The sequence below is a fragment of the Stegostoma tigrinum genome, chromosome 5 (genome assembly GCF_030684315.1).
Source record: "Stegostoma tigrinum isolate sSteTig4 chromosome 5, sSteTig4.hap1, whole genome shotgun sequence".
In the NCBI taxonomy this organism is placed as follows: domain Eukaryota; kingdom Metazoa; phylum Chordata; class Chondrichthyes; order Orectolobiformes; family Stegostomatidae; genus Stegostoma; species Stegostoma tigrinum.
Window position 1 is genome coordinate 3,888,007 of NC_081358.1, and position 25,457 is coordinate 3,913,463.

The window sequence follows — 25,457 nt, forward strand, 5'->3', positions numbered from 1 at the left end:
TCAGGCTTTTGTCTGTGTGGTGTTTGCACGTTCTCCCTGCATCTGTGTGGATTTCCTAGCACAGTTCAAAGATGTACAGGTTAGGGTGGATTGGCCACGCTAAATTATCCATTGTGTGCAGGGTAGGTGGATTAGCCATGGGAAATGCAGGGTTGTACAGGTGGGGACTGGGTCTGAAAAAGATGCACTTCAGAGGGTTGGTGTGGACTCAATGGGCCAAATGGCCTGCTTCCAAACTGTAGGGATTCCATGATTTTATAGGTTTATAAGTAGGAACATGGTGGTGATGGGAGAAGGAAGGACCAATAAGGGGCCTAAAAGTGAATTTACACTAGGGGGCAGAGCATATAGTTGAAAAGAGTGAGTACTTTGTAATTACCTTTATTGGAAGAAAAAGCTATCCAAGTCATGGTAAAAGAGGAGGAAGTTGACACTTCATGGGTACAAAGTTGATAAAGAAGAAAGATTAGTCGTACTGGCTGTATTTAAAGTTGGTGACTCACCAGAGGTTGGTGATGTGCATTCCAAGATTAGTGAGGAAAACAAGGGCAGAACATTAGGAAGCACTTGCCATAAGATCACAGATAACAAAGTGTGGGACTGGATGAACACAGCAGGCCAAGCTGCTTGGATTGTTAGCTTGGATTCTCCAGCATCTGCAGTTCCCATTATCTCTGCCATAAGATCACAATTCTGTTTAGAAAAACAGCTAGTGCCAGAGAATTGGAAAATTGCAAACTGTTTAAACTACAGGCATGTCAGATTAATTGATACAGTGGGAAATTTATGCAACAATAATTCAGAACAAAATCAACAGTCACTTGGACAAATGAATTAAATAAAATCAGCACAGCATTATTAAGGCCAAAGATAATGGGAACTGCAGATGCTGGAGAATTCCAAGATAATAAAATGTGAGGCTGGATGAACACAGCAGGCCAAGCAGCATCTCAGGAGGGTCTAGGCCCGAAACGTCAGCTTTTGTGCTCCTGAGATGCTGCTTGGCCTGCTGTGTTCATCCAGCCTCACATTTTATTATTAAGGCCAAGTTGTATTTCAGTAGCTTGTTTGAGTTTTTTGATGATGTAACACAAATGGTTAAAAGTGGTAATATGGTTGATTCCGTGCATGCATGCATCTAAATGCTCAGTTTAAAAATGCTTACAACAGATTGATGAGCATAGTTGAAGCCCATGAAATTACAAAAAGGACAGTAGTAATATGCAAAGTTAGTTGAGTAGCATTGAACATTTAAAATAACATCGATATCCCACATGGAATATACAAACTGGCTGCCTTGGAACTAACATATTAACCAAGAGACACTGAAATTCAGTGAGGCATCAAGAAACTTGCATCGATTTTTTCACACTTGCATGTTAACTGCACATATTGAGAGATGAAAAGTTGCCTATACCTATCCAGCTCAAACTTAAACACATCAGAATCCACAAAGGAATGGTACACAACAAGCAAGTTTTGTCAAAAGGGGATGAGAGCACAACATAGACCGATAACAAGGATACTGGAAGCTCTTCTCTCACTCTCAGTCTTAATCTCAGAATCAGCAACTAGAATCACTGAGAAAATAACTTGAGAAAAAATTCATCGTTCACTGAGCACTCAAGTTCTACGATCTTCGCGACTGCTAAAGAAACAGGACACAGCTAAACAGCTGGAATTGGGATTTTTAATTATCACAATCCAAAGGACTGTTAAGATCTGTACTTCCATTATCTTCCTTTACCTTTGTACTCTTCATAAATGCATAACACATTTTCATGGGATTTTAATGTTGTGTTTGTTTTAATTCCTTCAGGCAGTCAGTAATTATACTTCCACACTCTTTCACTCAAGAAAGCTTTGGAATTGGCTCTTCTTTTTTTTCTATCTGATTAAGAAAGTTAAATAGCTTCATGTCAAAGAGCCAAAAAAAGGAAAATTATTTTTGGCTGATGAGAAAGGGATTTTTAAAAAAAGACAGTCCTATTCTCCTCACCGCAACTGATCATAAATGTGTGTGTGCAGTGGCATTAAGGTAGAAGCTGGGTTACTGTAATTTTCTTTTAAACATTATTTGAAAAGTAGTAGGGATGCTAAACCAGCATTGTAGCAACATTAGTTTCAGTGAAACTTTATGCACTTCCCTCCTACCCAATCCAAAAGGGCCAACACCGAGTCCGGCAGCGACAGGGAGCAGGGGCCGAGTCCGGCAGCGACGGGGAGCAGGGGCCGAGTCCGGCAGCAACGGGGAGCGCGGGCTGAGTCCAGCAGCGACGGGGAGCGCGGGCCGAGTCCATAGAACATAGATCATAGAACATTACAGCGCAGTAGAGGCCCTTCGGCCCTCAGTGTTGCACCAACCTGTGAAACCAATCTGAAACCCATCTTACCTACACTATTCCATTATCATCCATATATTTATCCAATGACCATTTAAATGCCCTTAAAGTTGGCGAGTCTACTTCTGTTGCAGGCAGGGCATTCCATGCCCTTACTACTCTCTGAGTAAAGAGCCTACCTCTGACATCTGTCCTATATCTTTCACCCCTCAATTTAAAGTTATGTCCCCTCGTGCTAGCCATCACCATCCGAGGAAAAATGCTCTCACTGTCCACTCTATCTAATCCTCTGATCATCTTGTATGTCTCTGCATACCAGCAGCGACAGGGAGCACGGGCTGAGTACGAGAGCAGCAGGGAGCTCGGGCTGAGTCCGAGAGCAGCAGGAAGTCAGGGCCAAGCCCAGCGTGACAGGGAGCACGGGCCGAGTCCTGGAGCAGCAGGGGGCTCGGGGCTGAGTCCGAGAGCAGCAGGGACCTTGGGTTGAGTCCAAGAGCAGCAGGGAGCTCGGGCTGAGTCCGAGAGCAGCAGTAAGTCGGGGCCAAGTCCAGCAGCGACAGGGAGCACGGGCTGAGTCCCGGAGCAGCAGGGAGCTCGGGCTGAGTCCCAGAGCAGCGGCAAAGCAGGCCAGAGCTGGAGTGGCGGCTGAGCGAGTCCTGGGCAGAGACTGGCACATGTGTTGGTGCTGGCAAGCACAGACTCATGTTGGAGAGGGACTGGAACTTAAGTACTTATGGTCACTTTTATAAACATTCTGGGATTTTAAGAACTCTGTTCCCATGCTAATCTTCCTTTTTTAAACTCCATAACAACACTTAAAGTGTCTGTACCTAGATACCTTATACCTAAGATGGCGCCGAGAGGACACATTACAAACATTTCACTGTACTCAATGGAGTGTATGTGACAATAAAGGCTATTTAATTCTATTCTATGCTGTTTGCTGTGTCCATGAAATCAATGAGGGCAATTATGTGGATTTATTGCTAGAAAGCAGAAAAAGCAGATTATGATGTGAAATAATTGCAAGAAGGCTGGTCACCCTTTATTTACACTCTGACGAGATAGTATACAGCCAGTCCCTAGCCTAAGGTGACTCTCTGATTCTTCTGTTTATGTCTGTCAGCCCGGACTCCCTGATTGGCCCGGGTTAAAAGCCCCAATCAGAAATCTCATTCTCAGCAAATCCACCTCAGCAACCTCGTTACAGTCATTTCATGATGTGACATTTAATGCTGATTCAATGTTAACCTTGAATTCTTGGCCTCGTTAGTTAACTCTCTCCTAAATATACACAGCTGAGCATACGTTCAGCAGCCCAAGGGACAAATGACCAATGCTTTTTCAAGGTACCATCATACAAATTGCAGTTTTATTGCTTTTTAATTTAAACTTGATCTTGCTGAATTTGTGGAAGTCATAGGCTGTTGGGGAAAATAGGCATTGAGTGCATGGAGTGACACTGGAACCTGGGATCACAACTGTTGCCATTAGCTGATAGTACAAGAAGCAGGGGGTACTTACATTCAAGGCTTTGGGCAAAGGATGAAGGACAACGTGAGAAAAACTTTTATTTTACGCAGATCATTAATGTCCTGTGTTCCAACCCAGTTAGGAACTGTTAACATTTAAAGATAAATCCAAAAGAACGATGCCACAGGCTTTTCTATGTTTTTAACATGACAAATCTTATTGTACATAAAAGCGCTTTTTAAATATTCTTTCATATCTCTAATTGCAAAGAGGACAATGAAGAGTCAACCACATTGCCATTGGTCTGGAGTAATATGTAGCCCAGACTTCTTTAAAGAACGTAAGTGAACCAGATGGGCTTTTCCTCAACCGTCATTTCATGGCTGTCACTAAAGTATTAATTGCAGGCTATTTAAAATTCAAATTCCAGCATCTGCCGGAACATTACCTGGATCTCAGAGTTAGTAGTCCAGAAAAAATACTGCTAGGCCGTTGGCTCCCCTTCTAAACAAAGCAAAACAAACTAAACAAATATTTTGTGTCTGTGTTTCCAGCGGAAAATACTAAAATTCTCTCAGAAATAAAGGGGAATAATCTAGTGCTGATTTTAAATGATGCACAGGATATTAACACTAACAGAAGAAAAGTGCTCAAAAACTTAATGGGACCTAAAGCACATAAATTCCCTGAACCTGATGATACACATCCCTGAATATTGAAAGAGGTGACTTGTAGAGGGGTCGTCATCTTTCAAAATTCTATAATCTCTGGAATGCTTCTGGAAGATTGGAAGATGGTAAATCAAATTCTACAGTTTAAGAAAGTAATGGGAAAGAAAACATAGAACTATAAACTTGTTAGCCTAACCTATAATTAATAGAGTCATTGAGTCATAGAGTCATACAGCATGGAAACAGACCCTTCAGTCCAACTAGTCCACGCCAACTAAAACTAGTCGCACCTGCCTACACTTGATCCAGTCATGAAATTATTTCTTATTCATGAACTTATCCAAATGTCTTTTAAATGTCGTAATTGTACCTGCAACCGCCACTTTCTTTGGCAGTCCATTCAACAAATGAATTACTCTCTGTGTAAAAAAAGTTGCCCCTCACATCCTTTTTAAATCTTTCTCTTCTCACCTTAAAAATAAGTCCCCTGGTTTAAAACCTCCCCACCCAAGGGAAAAAGCCCTCCTCATTTACCTTATCTACGCCCCTCGTGATTTTATAAACATCAGTACAATCACCTCTCAACATTCTATGCTCCTGTGAAAACAATTCTGCCTTTCTAGCTTAGTTTTATATCTCAAATGCTGGACACAGACAAAATAATTCGTAGAATCCCTACAGTGTGGAAACAGGCCCTTTGGCCCAACAAGTCCACACCAGCCCTTGGAGCATCCCACCCAGACCCATCCCCCTCTGAACACTACAGGCAATTTAGCATCGCCAATTCACCTAAGCCTACACATCTTTGGACTGTGGGAGGAAACCGGAGCGTCCAGAGAAAACTCACGCAGACACGGGGAGAATGTGCAAACTCCACACAGATAGTTGCCCGAGGCTGGAATTGAACCTGGTTCCCTGGCGCTGTGAGGCTGCAGTGCTCACTGCTGAGCTGAACCACTAACCACTAATTGTGGGACTGGGCAGGGCCAACATGATTTTTTGAAGAATAAACCTATTTGACATATTGTTAGAGTTCATTTTGAGGATGTAAATATTGGAACAGGTCAAGGAGAACAGGTAGATATGGTATATTTAGATTATCAGAAGATTTTGAATAAGATCCCAAATAAGAGGTTAGTAAACAAAGTTAGCACTCATGTAATTAACAGGAATATATTGTATGGACTAAGAATTGATTACCCCAGGTGGAAAACAAAGTTAGAATATTTTAGTTCATTTTCAGTTCGTGACTACCGGGGTACCAAAAGGATCAGTGCTTGAGCCCCAGCTGTTCACAATCTATGTTAACAATTTGGATATGTGTATTCAAAGTTTGCAGATGACAGAAAACGAGGTGGGAGCGGCAGTTTTAAGCAGGACGCTAAGACACATTAATGTTTCGGTCCAATATGACTTCTATCAATCCGATCCTCAGTTCTGAAGAAGAGTCATAGCAGACTTGAAATGTTAACTAAGTTTATCTCTCCAAAGATGCTGCCAAACCAGTTGCGTTTCTCCAGCATTTTCTGTGTTGCTTTGGAATTTCAACATCTGCAGTATTTTACTTTTATTTAAGCAACCTGCCAGCTGTATTCCTCAAAATTCACAGAATCTCAGAATCATAAAGGTGCAGAAGAAGGATCTTCGCCCCATTGTGCTCGCACCAGCTCTATTACTTAGTGTCAATCTCTTGCTTTTTCTCCATGACGATGCGCACTATTTTTATCCAAGTAATCATCCAATTCCCTCTGGAATGACTCAATTGAACTTGCCTCCACCACATTTCCAAGCAATGCTTTCTATACCCTTACTACTCACTGTATGAAAATGTTTATTTTCGTATCACCCTCACTTCACGTGGACATCACTTTAAGCCATTAAGTCCTCTCATTCTTTCTTTTACAAGCAGAAGCAGCTTGTCCCTACCTACTCTACCCAGCCCACTTATGATTTCAAAAACCTTTGTCAAATTTGCTCTAAGTCTTCTTCTCTCCAAGGAAAACTGTTCCAACTTCTTCAATCTTTCCTCATTAGTAAAATTTCTGCTTCCTGGAATCATTCTAGCAAACCACTTCTGCACTCTCTCCAAAGCATTCACATCCTTCCTATAATGTGGTGCCCACAACTGTACGCAATACCCCAAGTGAGGTCTAACAAGCGTTTCCACAAATTCAACATCACCTCCTTACTCTTGTACTCTACGTCCCTATTAGCAAAGCTGAGATCACTGCATGCTTTGTTAACTGGTCTCCTCACCTGTCAATGTTCTACGCATATATACACCAGGTCCCTTTGCTCCTGCACCCTCCTTACAATTATGTCCCTATTTTATATTATTTTTCAATATTCTTGTGCGTAAAGTGCATCATTTCACACTACTCTGCATTGAACCTCATACGTTACTTATTCACCCACTCCACCAACTTGTCAATGTCCTTTTGGAGTTCCACAGTTTATATTTTTTTCCAAGTTCATTGTAATCTGCAAACTTTGAAATTGCCCCTGCACATCAAGATGCAGATCATTAATACATGTCAAGAAACGCAAGGCTCCCAATACCAACCCTGGGGGACTTCACTACAAACCTTCCTCCAGCTGAAAAATATCCATTGGCCATAATTCCCTATTTCCTATCATGAGGCTACTTTCATATCCACACTACAACTGTCCCTTTATACCACGGTCTATAACTTTCCTCACATATCTGTTGTGTGGCACAGTATCAAATGCTTTCTAGAAATCCAGGTATGTCACAGCAACAATGTTATCCTCATTGTGTTATTTCTTCAAAAAACTTCAGCAAGTTAGTTAAATCATGACTTCTGCTTTAGAAATCCATGCTGATTCTTCCTAATCAACATACATCTCTCCAGGTGGTAACTGATTCTATCACAAATATTTGTTTCTAGAAGTTTCCCTACCACCAAAGTTAAACTGACTGGTCTGTAATTTCTGGGATTATTTTTTATAGCTTTCCTTGAACAAGGACATAATGTTTGCAATTCTTCAATCTTCTGACACTCTCCCTGAGTCTGGAGAAGACTAACTACACTGCAGTCTGAACACACTGGTAAATTATAGCCCTGCCCACATAATTTCTAACTTCGCTTCCTTCAACATTCTTGGATGCACCTCATCTGGTCCCTGCGCCTTGTCACCTTTAAATATCATTAATCTATCCAAGGCATCTTCTTTATTAATTTTTAACTCTTCTAGCAATAAAGTTTATTCCTCTGTCACTGTTGCCTGGGCAGCATCCTCCTCCTTTATAAAGACAGATGCAAAATATTCATTTAACACCTCAGCTATGCCCCCTGCCTCCGTGTGTAAATCCCCCTTTAGGTCTTTGATCAGCCCTAATCCTCCTTTAACTACTCTCTTACTATTTTTATGCTTTGAGAAGACTTTGGGATTTTTGCTTGTATTTGTTGCTGGTCTTTTCTCATAGTTCCTCTTCTATTCTCTTATTTTCTTTTTCACTGCTCCCCTTCCCCCCTGAAATCTTCAATATTCCTGCTCATTCTCAATTGTGTTCTCTATCTGACACCTGTTATAATTCACAATTCAAAATGAGATTAAGCCCCATCTTCAATGAACATGGTCAATGATGACAAAGCTTCCTTAGATTCCAGTGCAGTCCCGTCTAACTCTCCATGATCTTGGCTAACTTTCCTTAGTGACCTACAAACCACACAAGGCCCAACTGAAAAGAATATTTCAATAACCTTAACTATACAAAATAATCTTTCCATAACTAAAGATCATTTTTGAAACATTAATGCGAACCACAAACTCACAATAGCTGAAAATCGATGATCGCCAAAGTGATGGAAGCAGAGGCAATTAATGTTTTAAAAGAAGATTGGATGGGCACTTGAAAACAAACTGGCAGGGTTATGTGGTCAGGACAGAGGAATAGGAATATCAAGAATGCGCCAAAAAGTGCGGGGAAGCTGTTGGAATAGTTATAGTTGGAAAAGCAGGCAATGAAACTTCTGGAACAATAGAGCTGGCAAAACTACTTCTAAAATTCAGCTATTTCTGGATACTCAGAAAAATCACTTTATAACAGGTGTGAATTAATGACTATAAGAAATACACAATCGAGAGATGTAACCAAAGACATAATGACATTATGAATCATCTGCCTACCTGTATAGTGAAGGTGGTTTCAAAGTTCAAATCCGCAGCAGTGAGGTTTCGTGGAGGGTTATTCATTTTAAATTTGACTGTTGCATTGTAAACAGGGTTCACTGGAATTAAAGAACGTTCCAAATTTCTCAAATGTTTTATCAGATTTCTCTTGGCATTATCTACAATTTCAAATGTCTCAGTTTCTTTGTTAAAACAAATTGGCTTTGGAAACTCCTGTGAAACAAAAATGAAGATAATTTAATGCAAAGGTAACTCAACAATTATTTTCTTCCAAGTGGGCTGCCAACTCTCACCCAGGATAATCATGGTATCTCACTGAAGGAAAGACATTTCCCTTGTCATTATTGGGAATAACCAATGAGAAAAAAAATAATGGGGCATTAATTTGAAAAAGAATTAAAAATCTTTGTTTATTTGTCAAAAAAACTATAGCAGAATGGATGAGAGACTATTGACTGGATGAGAGAACATGGAAAATCTTGCAATGAAACCTGTGGAACAACACAGTTGGCAAAACTCCTGCATTCCTCATTCTTGATATGTAAAAAGATTACTTTATAGCAGCATAATAAAATGTGAGGCTGGATGAACACAGCAGGCCAAGCAGCATCTCAGGAGCACAAAAGCTGACGTTTGGGCCTAGACCCTTCATCAGAGAGCTCTCTGATGAAGGGTCTAGGCCCGAAACGTCAGCTTTTGTGCTCCTGAGATGCTGCTTGGCCTGCTGTGTTCATCCAGCCTCACATTTTATTATCTTGGAATTCTCCAGCATCTGCAGTTCCCATTATCTCTGATACTTTATAGCAGCAGTCTGTTTGACATCATAGACAATTCAGGGATTGAGCGTCAAATGTCTTTGTATCATGGTGTAATATACTTTCATACAAGTAGGGTAACTTTTTAGTGTTGAGAGAAATGTAAAGATTATCTTCTGAGAGGTAAAGCCCTTCTTTTAAGAAATATATGACAGTAATACTTATCAGCCATCATGAATGATTGAAATAATAACTAAAATGCCCAGGAACATAGGAAGAATATCAATTAGTTACAGCATAGATAATACATCCAGTACGGCCTGTTCTACCAAAGAGATAGAATTATTTCACATTTATATAAAAGATGCATTCACCAAAATACTAATGTATAATATTATTAACACTGATAGGACATGTGTACATATCTTGAACTCTTTTCAAAGAACATTTTGCAAAACAAAAGACACTGGCTATAGCAGCAACGATCTTGCACTTGTAATGAACAAGCGACTTAGATGAAGGTACAAAGTCTGCTTTCAAAATGAGGACACACGGCCCAGTTTGAGATGTGAAAGAAAGATACTGGACTTGAAAACAGATTGATAGCTTGCCCAGAGCCTTTCCCATCAGTTTTTCTTTTCTCTCAAACCTCTTTCATCAATGTTTGTGATTAGAAAATCTACAGGAAGGCCTTATCACCACAGGCAGAGGATGCTAAATACTTGGAGGTTGTGTACAAGTATATTGGAGTTAGTTTTCAATAAGGGTAGTGGTATATATTTGCACAGTTCAAACCTTTTGTTCATCTCTTTGCACTTTCACTTGAGTAAGTTTTGCTTGCAATAAAATGGTTCTTTATTTGTTAATAAAGGAATGTGGCTGATTTGTTTCTAATACTGGGTATATACAGTTTGCACATATATGGTAATATATCCTATATTTTTAAATTCAAACGTTGTTTTGGTCATTGGAGGAACACGACAAGAAAAGGAATCAGTTCACTCCTCCCAACTTGGTATTAACAACAAATATGCTGAGTACACAGCTCCAGCTGGCCATCAGCTCTCTTGATCCCTCCACTGTTGTTAAAAACTTTTTCCGCATCCAGCATTAAACTGAATCAGCAGAAATTTTCTCCAATTCAGTATAAAGGAAGCTAAAGCTATTACTTTTGGCCCCTGTTCCAAACAGTGTTCCAGATCACTGATGCCATCCGTTTCCCGGGAAAATCTAAGACAAAGTCAGTATGTCTGCAACCTTGGTTTGATGGTAAGGCATTAGCGAGGGTGCAGAAAAGAGAGTCTCAGGAATGTTTTGAAGAATGAGGAACCCCGGTTAACTAAAAGGGTTGGAGAAGTTAGACCTGTTCCTTAGAAGAAGAAAGGTTGCAAAACGATTTCACAGAGGTGTTCAAAATCATGAATGCACTTGAAGGACAGGGGGGAAACTGTTCTCATTCCGAAAGAAAATGAAACAGGTAAGACCACCTAGCATTGACCTAAACACGAGAAAAGACAATGGTAAATTCAGTGGCTGTGCAAAATTCTCCTTCCAAACATCTGGAGGTTTGCTCCAAAATTGGAAGAGCAGACCCACAGTTACGTAAAGTCTGATACATTGTACTCAAATCATACCTTACAGGCAATGTCCATGATACAATGATGACCATCTCTGGGATATCCTGTCAGACCTACAGGGTGGACCCACTGGAGGTTACAGCACTGTACTATCTAGTCAGAGGAAGTTGCCTTAAGAATCTTCAGTTTTGATCCAGACCTCATGAAGTCTCATGGCACGGAGCCAAACAAGGAAGGGAAATGTCGTGTTTATCATCTACCACCTTGCTCCGACCCCAATGAATCAATGCTCCTCTACATCGAACACTAATTGGAAGAAGCCCTTAAGATGGCAAAGGTGACCTGTATTCAGGGTGGAAGACTTCAATGTCTATCACCAAAAGAAGCCCAGTAGCATCATTAATAACTGAGCTGATTGTCTTAGGACATAGCTGCTAGGTACAATGACTAGCATACTGTCCTTGTGGAAAAGATGCTCCTCTTCACAATGAAGTACCTGTCATCTTGTGGTGTATCACAACCATTGTGCTAAATGTGATGGATTTCAAACAGATTGAGTAACTTAAATCTGGTCACCTGGAAGATGCTGTGCGTGGTACAGCCCATACGCCCGTACACAGCAGCAGAATTATATTCAGTGGCAAGTTGTAACCTCATGGCCTGCCCTACTCCTCCACTGTACCATTACCATCAATGTGGGAGTCCAGGCTAGCACAATGAAGAGGACAGGAGGGCAGCAGATTGTATACTTAAAAAGTTGTCCATTTGGTGATGTTACAACATAGGACTACTTGGGCAACAACGAACATATGCAGCATTAAACACATACGGTCAAGTGTACTCACAGCCAAGGAGCCAGAAGCCGACACCAACGGAACCCCGCCCACAGCCGATGCCGACGGAACCCCGCCCACAGCCGACGACCACATCGCTCCGCCCAGAACCTCCACAGCCAGCAACCCCAAAGAAGACAGCCAGACGGAGCTCTGCTGCATCTTCACCTTCCCCGCAGACCTCCCACTGACTGAGGACGAACGGTCAATCCGAAGCAAGGGGCTCACCTTTGTGCCCCTCCATTCCCACATCAACGAATACCAGTCACGTTTGGACAACAAGCAGTTTTTCCGCCGCCTTCGCCCCCACTCTTGCTTCTTTAACCGGGAGCCTAACCCTCCCTCCACTGACCCCTTCACCCGCCTCCAACACAAGTCCTCTTCCTGGACACCACCCCAAGGCGTCCTACCCTCCCTTGAACTCTTCATCTGCAAGTGCCATCGAGACATCAACCACCTCAACCTCTCGACCCCTCTGACCCACTCCAACCTCTCCCCCGCAGAACAGGCAGCCCTCTGCTCCCTCTGCTCCAACCCCAACCTCACCATCAAACACACAGACAAGGGAGGTGCAGTGGTAGTATGGCACACTGACCTCTACATCGCCGAGGCCAAATGCCAACTCTCCGACACCTCCTCCTACCACCCCCTTGATCATGACCCCACCCCCATCATCTCCAACACCATCCATGACCTCATCACCTCAGGGGACCTCACACCCACAGCCTCCAACCTCACTGTTCCCCAACCCCGCATGGCCCGTTTCTATCTCCTTCCCAAAATCCAAAAACCTGCCTGCCCTGGTCGACCCATTGTCTCAGCCTGTTCCTGCCCCACCAAACTCATCTCCACCTATCTAGACTCCATTTTCTCCCCTTTGGTCCAGGAACTCCCTACCTGAGAGATCCGTGACACCACCCACGCCCTCCACCTCCTCCAGGACTTCCAATTCCCTGGCCCCCAACACCTCATTTTCACCATGGACGTCCAGTCCCTATACACCCGTATTCCGCATGCAGATGGCCTCAAGGCCCTCTGCTTCTTCCTGTCCTGCAGGCCCGACCAATCCCCCTCCACCGACACCCTCATCCGCCTAGCCAAACTCGTCCTCACCCTCAACAACTTCTCTTTCAATTCCTCCCACTTCCTACAGACAAAGGGGGTGGCCATGGGCATCCGCATAGTCCCAAGCTATGCCTGCCTCTTTGTAGGTTACGTGGAACAGTCCCTCTTCCGCACTTACGCAGGCCCCAAACCCCACCTCTTCCTCCGTTACATTGATGACTGTAATGGCGCGGCCTCTTGCTCCCCAGAGGAGCTCGAACAGTTCAGCCATTTCACCAACACCATCCACCCCAACTTCAAGTTCACCTGGGCCAAATCCAACACATCCCTCAGCTTCCTGGATCTCTCAGTCTCCATCTCAGGTAACCAGCTAGAAACTGATGTCCATTTCAAGTCCACTGACTCCCACAGCTACTTAGAATATGCCGCCTCCCACCCACCCTCCTGCAAAGATTCCATCCCCTATTCCCAATTCCTCCGCCTCTGCCGCATCTGCTCCCAGAATGAGGCATTCCACTCCCGCACATCCCAGATGTCTACGTTCTTCAAGGGCTGCAACATTCCCTCCGCAGTGGTTGAGAATGCTCTTGACCGTGTGTCCCGCATTTCCCGCAAAACATCCCTCACACCCCGCCCCGGCCACAACTGCCCCCAGAGGATCCCCCTCATTCTCACATAGCACCCCACCAAGCTCCGGATACAATGCATCATCCTCTGACACTTCCGCCATCTACAATCTGACCCCACCACCCAAGCTATTTTTCCATCCCCACCCTTGTCTGCCTTCTGGAGAGACCACTCTCTCCGCGACTCCCTTGTCCATTCCACACTCCCCTCCAACCCCACCACACCCGGCACCTTCCCCTGCAACCACAGGAAGTGCTACACTTGCCCCCACACCTCTTCCCTCGCCCCTATCCCAGGCCCCAAGATGACCTTCCATATCATGCAGAAGTTCACCTGCACATCTGCCAATGTGGTATATTGTATCCATTGTACCCAGTGTGGCTTCCTCTACATTGAGGAAACCAAGTGGAGGCTTGGGGACCGCTTTGCAGAACACCTCCGCTCGGTTCGCAACAAACAACTGCACCTCCCAGTCGCGAATCATTTTAACTCCCCCTCCCGTTCTTTAGACGACATGTCCATCCTGGGCCTCCTGCAGTGCCACAACGATGCCACCCGAAGGTTGCAAGAACAGCAACTCATATTCCGCTTGGGAACCCTGCAGCCCAATGGTATCAATGTGGACTTCACAAGCTTCAAAATCTCCCCTTCCCCCACTGCATCCCAAAACCAGCCCAGTTCATCCCCTCCCCCCAGTGCATCCCAAAACCAGCTCTGCCTGTCTCTGCCTCCCTAACCTGTTCTTCCACTCACCCATCCCTTCCTCCCACCCCAAGCCGCACCTCCATTTCCTACCTACTAAGCTCATCCCACCTCCTTGACCTGTCCGTCTTCCCTGGACTGACCTATCCCCTCCCTACCTCCCCAACTATACTCTCTTCTCCACCTATCTTCTTTTCTCTCCATCTTCGGTCTGCCTCCCCCTCTCTCCCTATTTATTCCAGAACCCTCACCCCATCCCCCTCTCTGATGAAGGGTCTAGGCCTGAAACATCAGTTTTTGTGCTCCTGAGGTGCTGCTTGGCCTGCTGTGTTCATTCCGCTTCACACTTTGTTATCTTAGCCAGAAGTGAAGAGTTTGCACAATGTTCAACATTATTCACAATTCTTCAAACATTGAACCAGTCTGTGTCCATATGCAGCAAGGCCTGAGTAATGCACAAGATTGAGCTGATAAATAACAAATAACATTCATGTCACACAAGTACGAAACAGTAACCCCCAACACAAACAAGAATGAACCTTACCATTGTCTTTTGATATTCAATGGCATTACCATCACTAAATCTCTGCACTCCAAGTATCAACATCCTGGATGTTACCACTGACCAGAACCTGAATTGAAACAGCTAAATAAATACTGTGGTTACAAACAGCAGGTCAGAGGCTAGGATTTCTGCACAGATAACTCACCTCCTGGCTCTCCAGTGTCAATCAACCATTCACAAGATCCAAGTCAAGAATATGGTGAAATACCCTCTACTTTCCTGAATGGCTTCAGCTCCAGAAAAAACAAAGAATGTCAACACTATCCAGAACAAAACAGTCTGTATGAATGGAACCCCATCCACTACCTTCACCATTCAGCAACTTCCAAACTCATGATCTCCGACACCTAGAATTCCACATTAGCAGTTGTAGAGGAACACAACCGCCTGTAATTTCTCCTCCAAGTCACACACCATTCTGACTTGGAACTACACTACCATTCCTTTACTGGTGAGTCAAAACCCTAGGACACCCTTCTTAACAGCTCCAGGAGTATTTCTACACTCAAAGAATTGCAGGGTTTTGAGAAAGCAACTCATCACCAGCTGAGAATGGGTCATCAATGCTGGCCCAGCAGCAACATACACAGTCTGCAATCTAACAAAAAAAGGTAGGAACAAGAAGCAGAGGGCACAGATTTAAGATAATTGGCAAAATAATCAATGATAATAGGTCAAAAATGATATATTAGAAAATGTTACAGCAATGTTACATCACAGCAAAGTCAGGGGCTGAATTGATACTTTCATATTAATCTGCAGCTTTACGTAGGAATCCCAGAAAAGGCCTGAGATTGTGATACAGCCATCACTTCTCATTTGACACTCCTAAAAATGTGTTGCTGAAAAAACATAAACTGAAGGAAAATCACATTTCTGTAAAAAAAATGATTTAATTGGGTTGGCTTATGTTCCCAGCCTCTAATTTATAATTGGAATAATTTAGATTATCTTGAAGCTAACTGGGCCAAAATTCCTAATTCCCTAACTCTTTCCGCCTATCTCCTGCTTGCTGCTTCCCACTTACTGCCTTTTCTGATCAAACTGCTTGGCACTTCACTTCTTTTAGACTTAGTTTTAGATTCGGACTTAGATGTATTTATTTGTCACATGTACTAAATATAGGAATGCAGAAGTACAGCAAAAAATGAAACTCCCTTATCCGCTCTACACTCCCCTCCAGCCCCACCTCACCTGGCACCTTCTCCTGCAACTGCAAGAAGTGCTACACTTGCCCCTACACCTCCCTCCTCACTCCCATCCAGGCCCCAAGAAGACTTTCCACATCAAGCAGATGTTCACTTGCATGTCTGATAATGTGGTATACTGCATCCTCTGTTCCCGTTGTGGCTTCCTCTACTTCAGGGAAACCAAGCGGAGGCTTGGGGACCGCTTTGCAGAACACCTCCGCTTGGTTCGCAACAAACAACTGCACCTCCCAGCCGTGAACCATTTCAACTCCCTCTCCCATTCTTTAGATGACATGTCCATCATGGGCCTCCTGCAGTGCCACAATGATGCCACCCGAAGGTTGCAGGAACAGCAACTCGTATTCCGCTTGGGAACCCTGCAGCCCAATGGTATCAATGTGGACTTCACAAGCTTCAAAATCTCCCCTTCCCCCACCGCATCCCAAAACCAGACCAGCTTGTCCCCGCCTCCCTAATCTGTCCTTCCACCCGCCTATCCCTTCCTCTCACCTCAGGCCCCACCCCCATCTCCTACCTACTAACCTCATCCCGCCCCCTTGATCTGTCCGACCTCCCTGGACTGACCTATCCCCTCTCTGCTTCCCCACCTACATACACCTTTACTGGCTCCAACCCCATCTCTTTGACCTGTCTGTCTCCTCTACACCTACCTTCTCCTCTATCCATCTTCTATCTGCCGCCCCCTCTCTCCCTATTTATTTCAGAATCCTGTTCCCCTTCCCCATTTCTGAAGATGGGTTTAAGCCCAAAATGACAGCTTTCCTGCTCCTCTGATGCTGGTTGGCCTGCTGTGTTCATCCAACTCTACACCTTGTTATCTCTCATTCACTGGCACTTACTTGGTTACAAAATCCAGAATGAAAAGATTTTATCAGAGCCAAAAAGTAAGCAAGAAAAAAGTCCAGATCCCAGAGTAACTCTCTTTTGTTGTGTTTCACTTGCCACCTTCAATATTCCCCACTTTACGCCCACTCACCACTTCCTGCCATCTGTCCCTCTCCAGCTCCTTCCCTTCCACTTAAGATCATCTTGCTCCTTTGCTGCTCTCCCTGATGGCACACAAGAGAACTGGCAAGCATGGCGATGTGTGGGCAAGGCAGGGTTTTGGAGACAGAAGCAGAGAACTGAACGCTGAGGGATGATCAGTATAGACACAGGACAGTGAGTAGAAAAGTCAGGAGAATGAAATAGAGAGAAGGAGGAATGCTGGAGGTCAGAGGAGGTAGGGAGAGGTAGTGAGCGTTGCAGTGCGTGAGAGGCTGTGAGGAGGCAGCACATTGCAGTGGTGAATATTACATAGTGGCTACTGGAAAATCTTTCAAATTTACAAACCCTGCCAAAATGAAAATACTTCCTTCGAACACTCTTTAAAGGGAGATTGCTGAATGATTTCTTTTGTCTTTTCTTCCAAGCCTGTGAGATATACACCTCTGATTTGTGAATTGTTTGGCTCTCTTGAAGTTATTTGCATTGGTAAGTTCATTTTGTCCCTGGTTCTAACAGAGAAAATAAATCAAAATGGACAGCTTTGATTAATTCCAAGGGCTGCATTTTTATCTCCATTCTGTCAATGTGGACACAATTAAAAGGGGATGTACAAACTGTCCTCAAATTTCTGCTTTTTTAAACTTATTCGTAACACATTACATGTGTTCAAGTTGTTGGGGCCCTAGTGGGATCATTTCTCCTAATGCCTTTCCATCACCATAACATTTTCAAACACTACTAATGTTTCCTTTTGATATGTTGGGACAAAGGATGCTGAGTTGACAATACCTTTTGTGTCTTTGTGATAGTATACGTTTTACAACGGTTTTCATGTTTATTCTTTATACTTACCTTTCATTCAGTGGGTGGGATACTAAATGAACATTTCACGTCAGTATTTACAGTGGAGAAGGACATGGAAGGTAGGGAACTTGGGGAAATAAATAGTGCTATCTTAAAAAGAGTTCATAGTACAGATGAGGAGCTGCTTGAGGATTTAAAATGTATAAAGATATATAAATCCCCAAGACCTATTCAGATCTTTCAAGAACTTTGTGGGAAGCTGGGGAAGAGATTACTGGGCCTCTTGCTGAGTTATTTTCAACACTGGCAGCCACAAGTGAAATGCCTGGCAATTGGAGGGTAACTAATGTGGTGCCATTATTTAAGAAAGGTTGTAAGGAGAAGCCAAGGAGCTATAGACCAGTGAACCTTATGTCAATGGTAGGTAAGTTATTGGAGGATATTCCAAGGGATAGGATTTACATGCATTTGAAAAGACAAGGACTCATTAGCGATTGTCAACATTGTTTTATGCATGGCAAATCATGTCTCACGAACTTGAGTGAGATTTTTGAAAGCGTGACAAAGAAGATTGATGAAGGCAGAGCGGTAAATATTGTCTCTGTGTGCCACAAGCACTGGTGCTAGGTCCACTGACTTTCATCATTTATATAAATGAAATGAATGTGAATATCAAAGGCATGGTTAGCAGTTAAATTTGAGATGACACCAAAATATATAACGTACAGTGAAGAAGATTATCTCAGAGTACCATGAGGCCTTGATTAGGAACATAGAACATAGAACAGTACAGAACAGAGATAATGGGAACTGCAGATGCTGGAGATTCCAAGATAATGAAATGTGAGGCTGGATGAACACAGCAGGCCAAGCAGCATCTCAGGAGCACAAAAGCTGACGTTTCGGGCCTAGACCCTTCGTCAGATGAAGGGTCTAGGCCCGAAACGTCAGCTTTTGTGGTCCTGAGATGCTGCTTGGCCTGCTGTGTTCATCCAGCCTCACATTTCATTATCACAGTACAGAACAGTACAGGCCCTTCAGCGCACGATGTTGTGCCAACCCATTATTCTACTAAGATCTACCCTGCACACCCTACATGTTACTATCTTCCATGTGCCTATCCAAGAGTCACTTAAAAGTCTCTAAAGTATCTGACTTCACTACCACTGCCAGCAGCACATTCCACATGCCCACCACTGTCTGTGTAAAGAACCTACTTCTGACATCTCCCCTATACCTGCCTCCAATCACCTTAAAATTATGTCCCCTCCTAATAGCCATTTCCGCCCTGGGAAAAAGTCTCTGACTATCCACTCTATCTATGCCTCTCATCATCTTGTACACTTCTAGCAAGTCACCTTTCATCCTTCTTCGCTCCAATGAATAAAGCCCTAGCTCCCTTAACCTTTCCTCATAAGAACCACGGGACCATGATTAGATGGGCCAAAGGGCCAAGGAGTGGTAGATGGAGATTAACTTAAATAAATGTGAGGCGTTGAATTTTGGCAAGGTAAACTAGGGGAGGAGTTACACAGTTAACGGCAGGCCCCTGGGGAGTGCTGCCAAACAAAGAGATTTACGGGTGCAGGTACACACTTCCTTGAAAGTGGAGTCCCAGGTAGACAGAATTTTGAAGAAGATGCTTGGCACACTTGTCTTCATTGGTCAGAACATTGAGAATTGGAGTGGGGAGAACATGTTTCAGCTGTACAGGACATTGGTAAGGCCACTTTTATTATACAGCGTACAATTCTGGTTGCCCTTCTTTAGGAAGGACGTTGTTAAATTTGAGACGGTTCATTTACAAGAATGATGCCGGGAATGAAGGATTTGAGTTAAAGGGAGAGGCTGAATAGGCTAGGGCTTTTTTCCCTGGAGCTTCAGAGGCTGAGAGGAGACCTAACGGAGGTTTATAAATTCATGAGGGGCTTGGATAAGGTCAGCATCCAAGGCCTTTTTCTTAGGGTAGGGGAGTCCAAGGCGAGAGGGCATAGGTTTAACATGAGAAGGAAATAATTAAAAAGGGCCAGAGGGATAAATTTTTCATGCATCAGACAATGTGTGTATAGAACAAGCTGTCAGAGGAAGTGGTGGGGGCGGGTACAATTACATCTTTTAAGTGGCATCCGGTTGGGTATTTGAATAGGAAGGGTTTAGAGGGATATGGGCCAAATGCTAGCAAATGGGACTAGATCAGATTGGGATGTCTGAATAGCACTAATGAGTCAGACCGAAGAGTCTTCGCGTGTTGTATGACTCTATGCCACTAAGTTCAGGTTTGTTTAAATGCAGAACCCCTATCTATATTCTATGGCTAAGATTCAGCTGGACAGCTGACCATTCTGTTTAAGAGAGAGTGCTGCGCATATCTAAATATATCATTCAAAAGTTAATGTTTATGCTGCAGGCTGTGGATAATCTCTGCTGTCTCTATTCAGCAAGTTCAGCAAGGATTACAAAAGGAGTCCTGATGAAGGGTGTAAACGCGATGTGTCAACTGTCCTGCTCCTCTAATGCTGCCCAACCTGCTGTGTTCCTCCAGCTCCACACTGCATTGACATGGTTTACAAATGTTCACCTTGCAAAATAAGTTTGAGATTGGACTTAGGCTAAATGTCAGTCCACTTTCCCAGTGAGTCATGCTGCACATTGCTCAGATTGAGCCCAGACTATAACTTTGCAAGTTAGATTTAAGGTTTATTAGGAAGTGAAAATGAGCACATTTTAATTTTGACATGTTGCTATACATCAATATGCTGGATAGAAAAGCATTGATCTGTAAAATCTACAACAAGCCTTAAAAGAAGTACATATTATTGTAAGACAAGTAAAACAGCATCCAAAAAAAAAACACATTTTGCAACTTTAATGGTTGATCTGCTTATGTCATGTTCATAATTGGAGTAAAGCAAGAGCAGATCCATGACACTCAGCACAAACTACGGAGCATTAGAACCACTATCATTACTTACAAATAGGCTGAGAAATAAATTGAAATAATCCACTAGGAGATCATCTGTTACCAAGTAATCTTCCTAGAGGAGATAAGAGAAAAAATTATAAGTAACAAGTGTAAAATTCACTTTCTGTCTCTCTCTCTCGCTCTCTCTCTGTCTCCTATTCTTTCTTCAGTTATAGTGGCCACTCCAGCATCCCAATGAAGGAATAAACATACAAAAAAACTAGGCACTCATTTTAAAAGAACATTTATAGGAAGACCATTTTGAGCATAATGAGGTGTGGACACTCTGATCGTGGAATTTTTAGACATATTCATTAATGTGATGAGGAGATCGCTGGTTAGGTGAGCATTTACATCCATCCTTAATGGCCAGATAGCCGAGTGACTTGCTGGGCCATTTCAGAGGAAAGATAACAATGAACTACATTACAAGGAAGTCACACGTAGGCTAGAGCATACCCTAATGACTCAGATGGGACTTTACAATAACTGGCAAAGGTTATATGGTCACCATTAGGTTTGCCTTTAATTTCAAATTTTACTGAAATCGAATTTCACCATCTGCTACAGTAGGATTCAAGCCTATTGCCCAGTGCATTAGGTGAGGTTCTGGATTACTAGACCAGTGATATTACCATGATACTCCCGCCTCCACTACTTGTCTCTCATTTTTGAATCCAGCAATATCAGAAAGATACATTGAGCCTGGTTTTTTGAGAAGTGGTAATCTCCTACATTGGCCCTTCCATTTCATGAAAGAAGGGGGTTCCTTTCTGAGAGGCGATTTGGTTTAGGCCTCCCTGGGAAATATGGTACCACACTTCCATTTTGACTATTCCATGTAGCATACAACTGGCAAAAGAAGGCAAACAATGCCCACTTTTCCCAGCAGTCAGCTGCCACATTCTGTCTTTTGAAATTCCTGACAGCCAATTTGATAGATGCTGTCAAACTGCAAGTTAATAAGGCAAGTGTAATGCTGGGGTGCAGGGATGGTAGGTCACCCGATGGATGGTGCTGGGGGTGCGAGACACCTTTAAACTGGATATTTTCTATTCAGTCTGATCACAGATGTTATTACACACCTTTGGAGTTAGTGGGACTTGAACATAGACCTTCTGGCTCCAAAGTAGGGATACCATTGTTGTCCCACAAGATACCCTCTAACACCTTTAACCGGATTTTAAAACAAAGCATCAATCTGTACAGGGATCTTGTAACAGCTGGCCATATTTGAGAAACATAGAATGGCGGACAAACTGTTTAAGAAAGAATTAAAAATCCTACTTCAGCATCTGGGCACAGAATTAAAAGTCTGCTCCAGCAATAAAGTGAAACAATGGTACCTTTGAGAAGGGGTTACTCCAAGGCAAAAAGGATTATTGAAAGGTCTGTCTGAAGATTTATATTAAACGCAGATGAACTAATGGGACAGTGGCTCGTAAAAATCTAAATGATTAAACAAGTTCATTAAACCACGACACATGATTGATTCCAGCCTCATTAATGAAAAGGCATTGTCCTATTAGGTGAAAAGAATCAGTCAGAATAAGGAGAATAAATCTCAGTCCATAAAACAGTCAACCTAACTCATCATGCAGCCATGAAACCGACAACTAAAGTTATCTTGTAGTAATGAATTGGTTTTTTAAAAGATTTATTCACAATATTAAGAAGTTGGTCCTAGTTAAAGATTCTTCAGATAATCACAGAGATAGACCCCAACATAATTATAGATACAAGTATGCAACAAGATACATTGATATCTCGTTGGCTAAAGATTGCTAACAGTAAAAGTAGCTATAAAACTTTACTTATAACTAGCTTTATAAGAGAAATTAATATTATGAATTTTATTGAAGTTAGTAAGAACCAACTATCTTTTGTTATTTTTATGTATATATAAGGGTAATGGGAGGAGGAGTAACAGAATTTGATGGAGATAGCAAGGATAACAATGGGCAATGGAATTCAAGCAGTCCTTATAGATAAGCAAATCTAGGATGTGCTCGAAGCACCACAGCCAGTAACCTTGGAATGCAAATTAATAGGATGAACTTAAAGATCCCACAGCCTAGAGATTACAATGTCTGTTAAACATCATGAGATCATGGAAATCTAGGGATGTCCACAGGAATGTCCAGTATTTATCAGGTGTTTCACAGGATTGGATGTATAGAATAAAGGGTAGGACACAGTGACCACAGTGTTTGTGATTATTGTGACACAAAGGGTGTAAAAATATAGTATTTCACTGTAAGAGCCAGAGTGTATCATTGATCTCTCTTCCGATCTAAACCAAAGATTAAGAGAACAACTGGGTTCTCATGACAAGGCCAGATTTGAGAGAGTCTTTGGCCCTCTCCCTGCATTAACCAGCTGTGGCTTGAATAAGAATAAAGACTGTCACGTGCCTGCATCCTACCTGCATCCTGAGTCTTTGTCCCTGTTCGGGGGGTTCAATCCTACACATCTTATATAAACACCATTAACTAAAATGAACTAAGTAATACCCAACATCTTTTACCTTATACACAGGAAAACATAAAAATAATGATTGGCAGAAAAAATGTATCCCCAGTCCGACTCATCCATTCTGTAGCACTCACTCTTAACTAAACAAGGAAAGGTATACTGGCATTGGAGGCAGTCCAGAGAAAGTTCACTCGGCTGATATTAGTTATGGAGGGACTGGCTTATGAGGAGAGGTAGAGTAGATTGCATCTATACTCATTGAAATATAGGAGAATGCGAAATGACCTGATTGAAACAAAAATGGAAATGGCAGGAATGGTGCAACAGGTCTGGCTGAATCTGTGGACAGAAATCAAAGTTAATATTTCAGTTCGAGTGACCCTTCTTCAGAACTGATAATAGCTATGAAAATACTGATTTATAAGTAGAAGATAGGGTGGGGTGGAGGGATTATGGAGTAAACAATAAGTGAAGATTGCGCCCAAAGAGAGAGAAGAACAGTTGAACTGAAAACGAGTGGATTAAAAACAAAGTTGCTGGAAAAGCTCAGCATTTGTGAAGGAAAAAAACAGAGTTAATGTTTTGGGTCTGGTGACCCTTGCTCAGAAAGGAGTGGATAATAGCCAGCCTAGGAGAATGAATAGCAAATAACAGGGATTATTAGTGGCTAACAATGGGTTGTTATTCATAGAGGAATATCTATGACAGCGTAGATGTGGGAAGGCTGTTTCCCCTTGTGACGAGTCTATGACCAGATGGCATAACCTCAAAATGAGCAATAGAATATTTATGACAGAGGTAAGGAGGAATTTCTTTTCTCAGGGGGTTGTGGATATGTGCAAATTCTTTATCATAGAGGCTGCTGAGGCAGAATCACCAAATATATTCAAGGCTGAGATGACGGAATCAAAGGTGTGGGAAAAAGGCAGGGAAGTGGAGTTGAGGATTATCAGCCATGACCACATTGAATAGCAGAGAAGACTTGATGGGCTGAATGGCCTACATCTGCTCCTATGTCTTATCGTTTTATTATGGTTATAAGTCAAAAATTCCTCAAACCTGTTGGCCAATTGCAAGGTCTGAGGTTCTTCCACTTCCTGGGTCCCATACCTCCTCTACTACTCATAGTCATACCCTCTTGTCCCTGACCACTGACCAAAACCAGAAGACCATACCCATAAAGGGGTGTGTCTCTGATGTAATGCAGTGTCTGCAGCTCAACTTCCAAATGATAAACTCTGAGCCAAAGTTCTGCAGGCTGTTCCTCACCCCAGAAACATTTGTACGGCATCACTCTGGTGTCAAGGAACTCCCACATCCTGGGACCTGGCCTGATTTGTTGGGATTCTATTAACATCCTCTCGGCAAGATTGGAGATTTAGGCCTATTCATAAATTAGTCTGTGCTACATCCAACTCTACATGTGTAAACACTCCCTGCGCATATTTAAAAGCTTTGGCCTAACACCATAATTTGAAGTGGAGGCAGTGGAGGCCAAGTCTCTGGACAGTTTTAAGAAAGAGATAGACAGAGCTCTTAAAGATAGTGGAATCAAGGGTTATGGGGATAAGGCAGGAACAGGATACAGATTGTGGATGATCAGCCATGATCACAATGAATGGTGGTGCTGGCCCGAAGGGCCGAATGGCCGAATGGCCTACTCCTGCACCTATTGTCTATTGTCTATTGTCTATTGAATTCCTTCATAACTTTCCCTATCAGAAATTTCTCAAATGCCTCAGACAAACCCCAGAAGAAATGCATCCACATGCATTAAGAAAATTCCTTCTAGTTCTGCTTTTAGGAAAATACAGCTAATAGAACAGACTTAACTGAAAACAAATCACACCTGGGAGGCATAGTTTGGCCCCACAGAGACTTGTTTATGCACCATATAACTTCCCCTCTCCATATCCAGTTCTTTTGAAAGCTTTAAAAATACTTTGCTTTGAAATCAGTCCCTTTGCAAAGATAATAAAATGTGGGGCTGGATGAACACAGCAGGCCAAGCAGCATCTCAGGAGCACAAAAGCTGACGTTTCGGGCCTAGACCCTTCATCAGAGAGGGGGATGGGGGGAGGGAACTGGAATAAATAGGGAGAGAGGGGGAGGCGGACCGAAGATGGAGAGTAAAGAAGATAGGTGGAGAGGGTGTAGGTGGGGAGGTAGGGAGGGGATAGGTCAGTCCAGGGAAGACGGACAGGTCAAGGAGGTGGGATGAGGTTAGTAGGTAGCTGGGGGTGCGGCTTGGGG

The 25,457-nt window shown here is 42.9% G+C and overlaps 1 protein-coding gene across 1 annotated transcript in view; it reads right to left on the reverse strand.

The window, feature by feature from the left end:
* LOC125451535 (regulator of G-protein signaling 22-like) overlaps window positions 1-25,457 on the reverse strand; it is a 169,275-nt gene that overhangs the window by 117,593 nt on the left and 26,225 nt on the right. The window contains exons 5-6 of the mRNA XM_059645773.1: window positions 20,740-20,802; window positions 8,639-8,739 (exon numbers count right to left, since the gene is read on the reverse strand). Of these exons, the coding sequence (XP_059501756.1) occupies window positions 8,639-8,704 (66 nt within the window). The 5' untranslated portion in view covers window positions 8,705-8,739; window positions 20,740-20,802. The remainder of the gene's footprint in view (window positions 1-8,638; window positions 8,740-20,739; window positions 20,803-25,457) is intronic.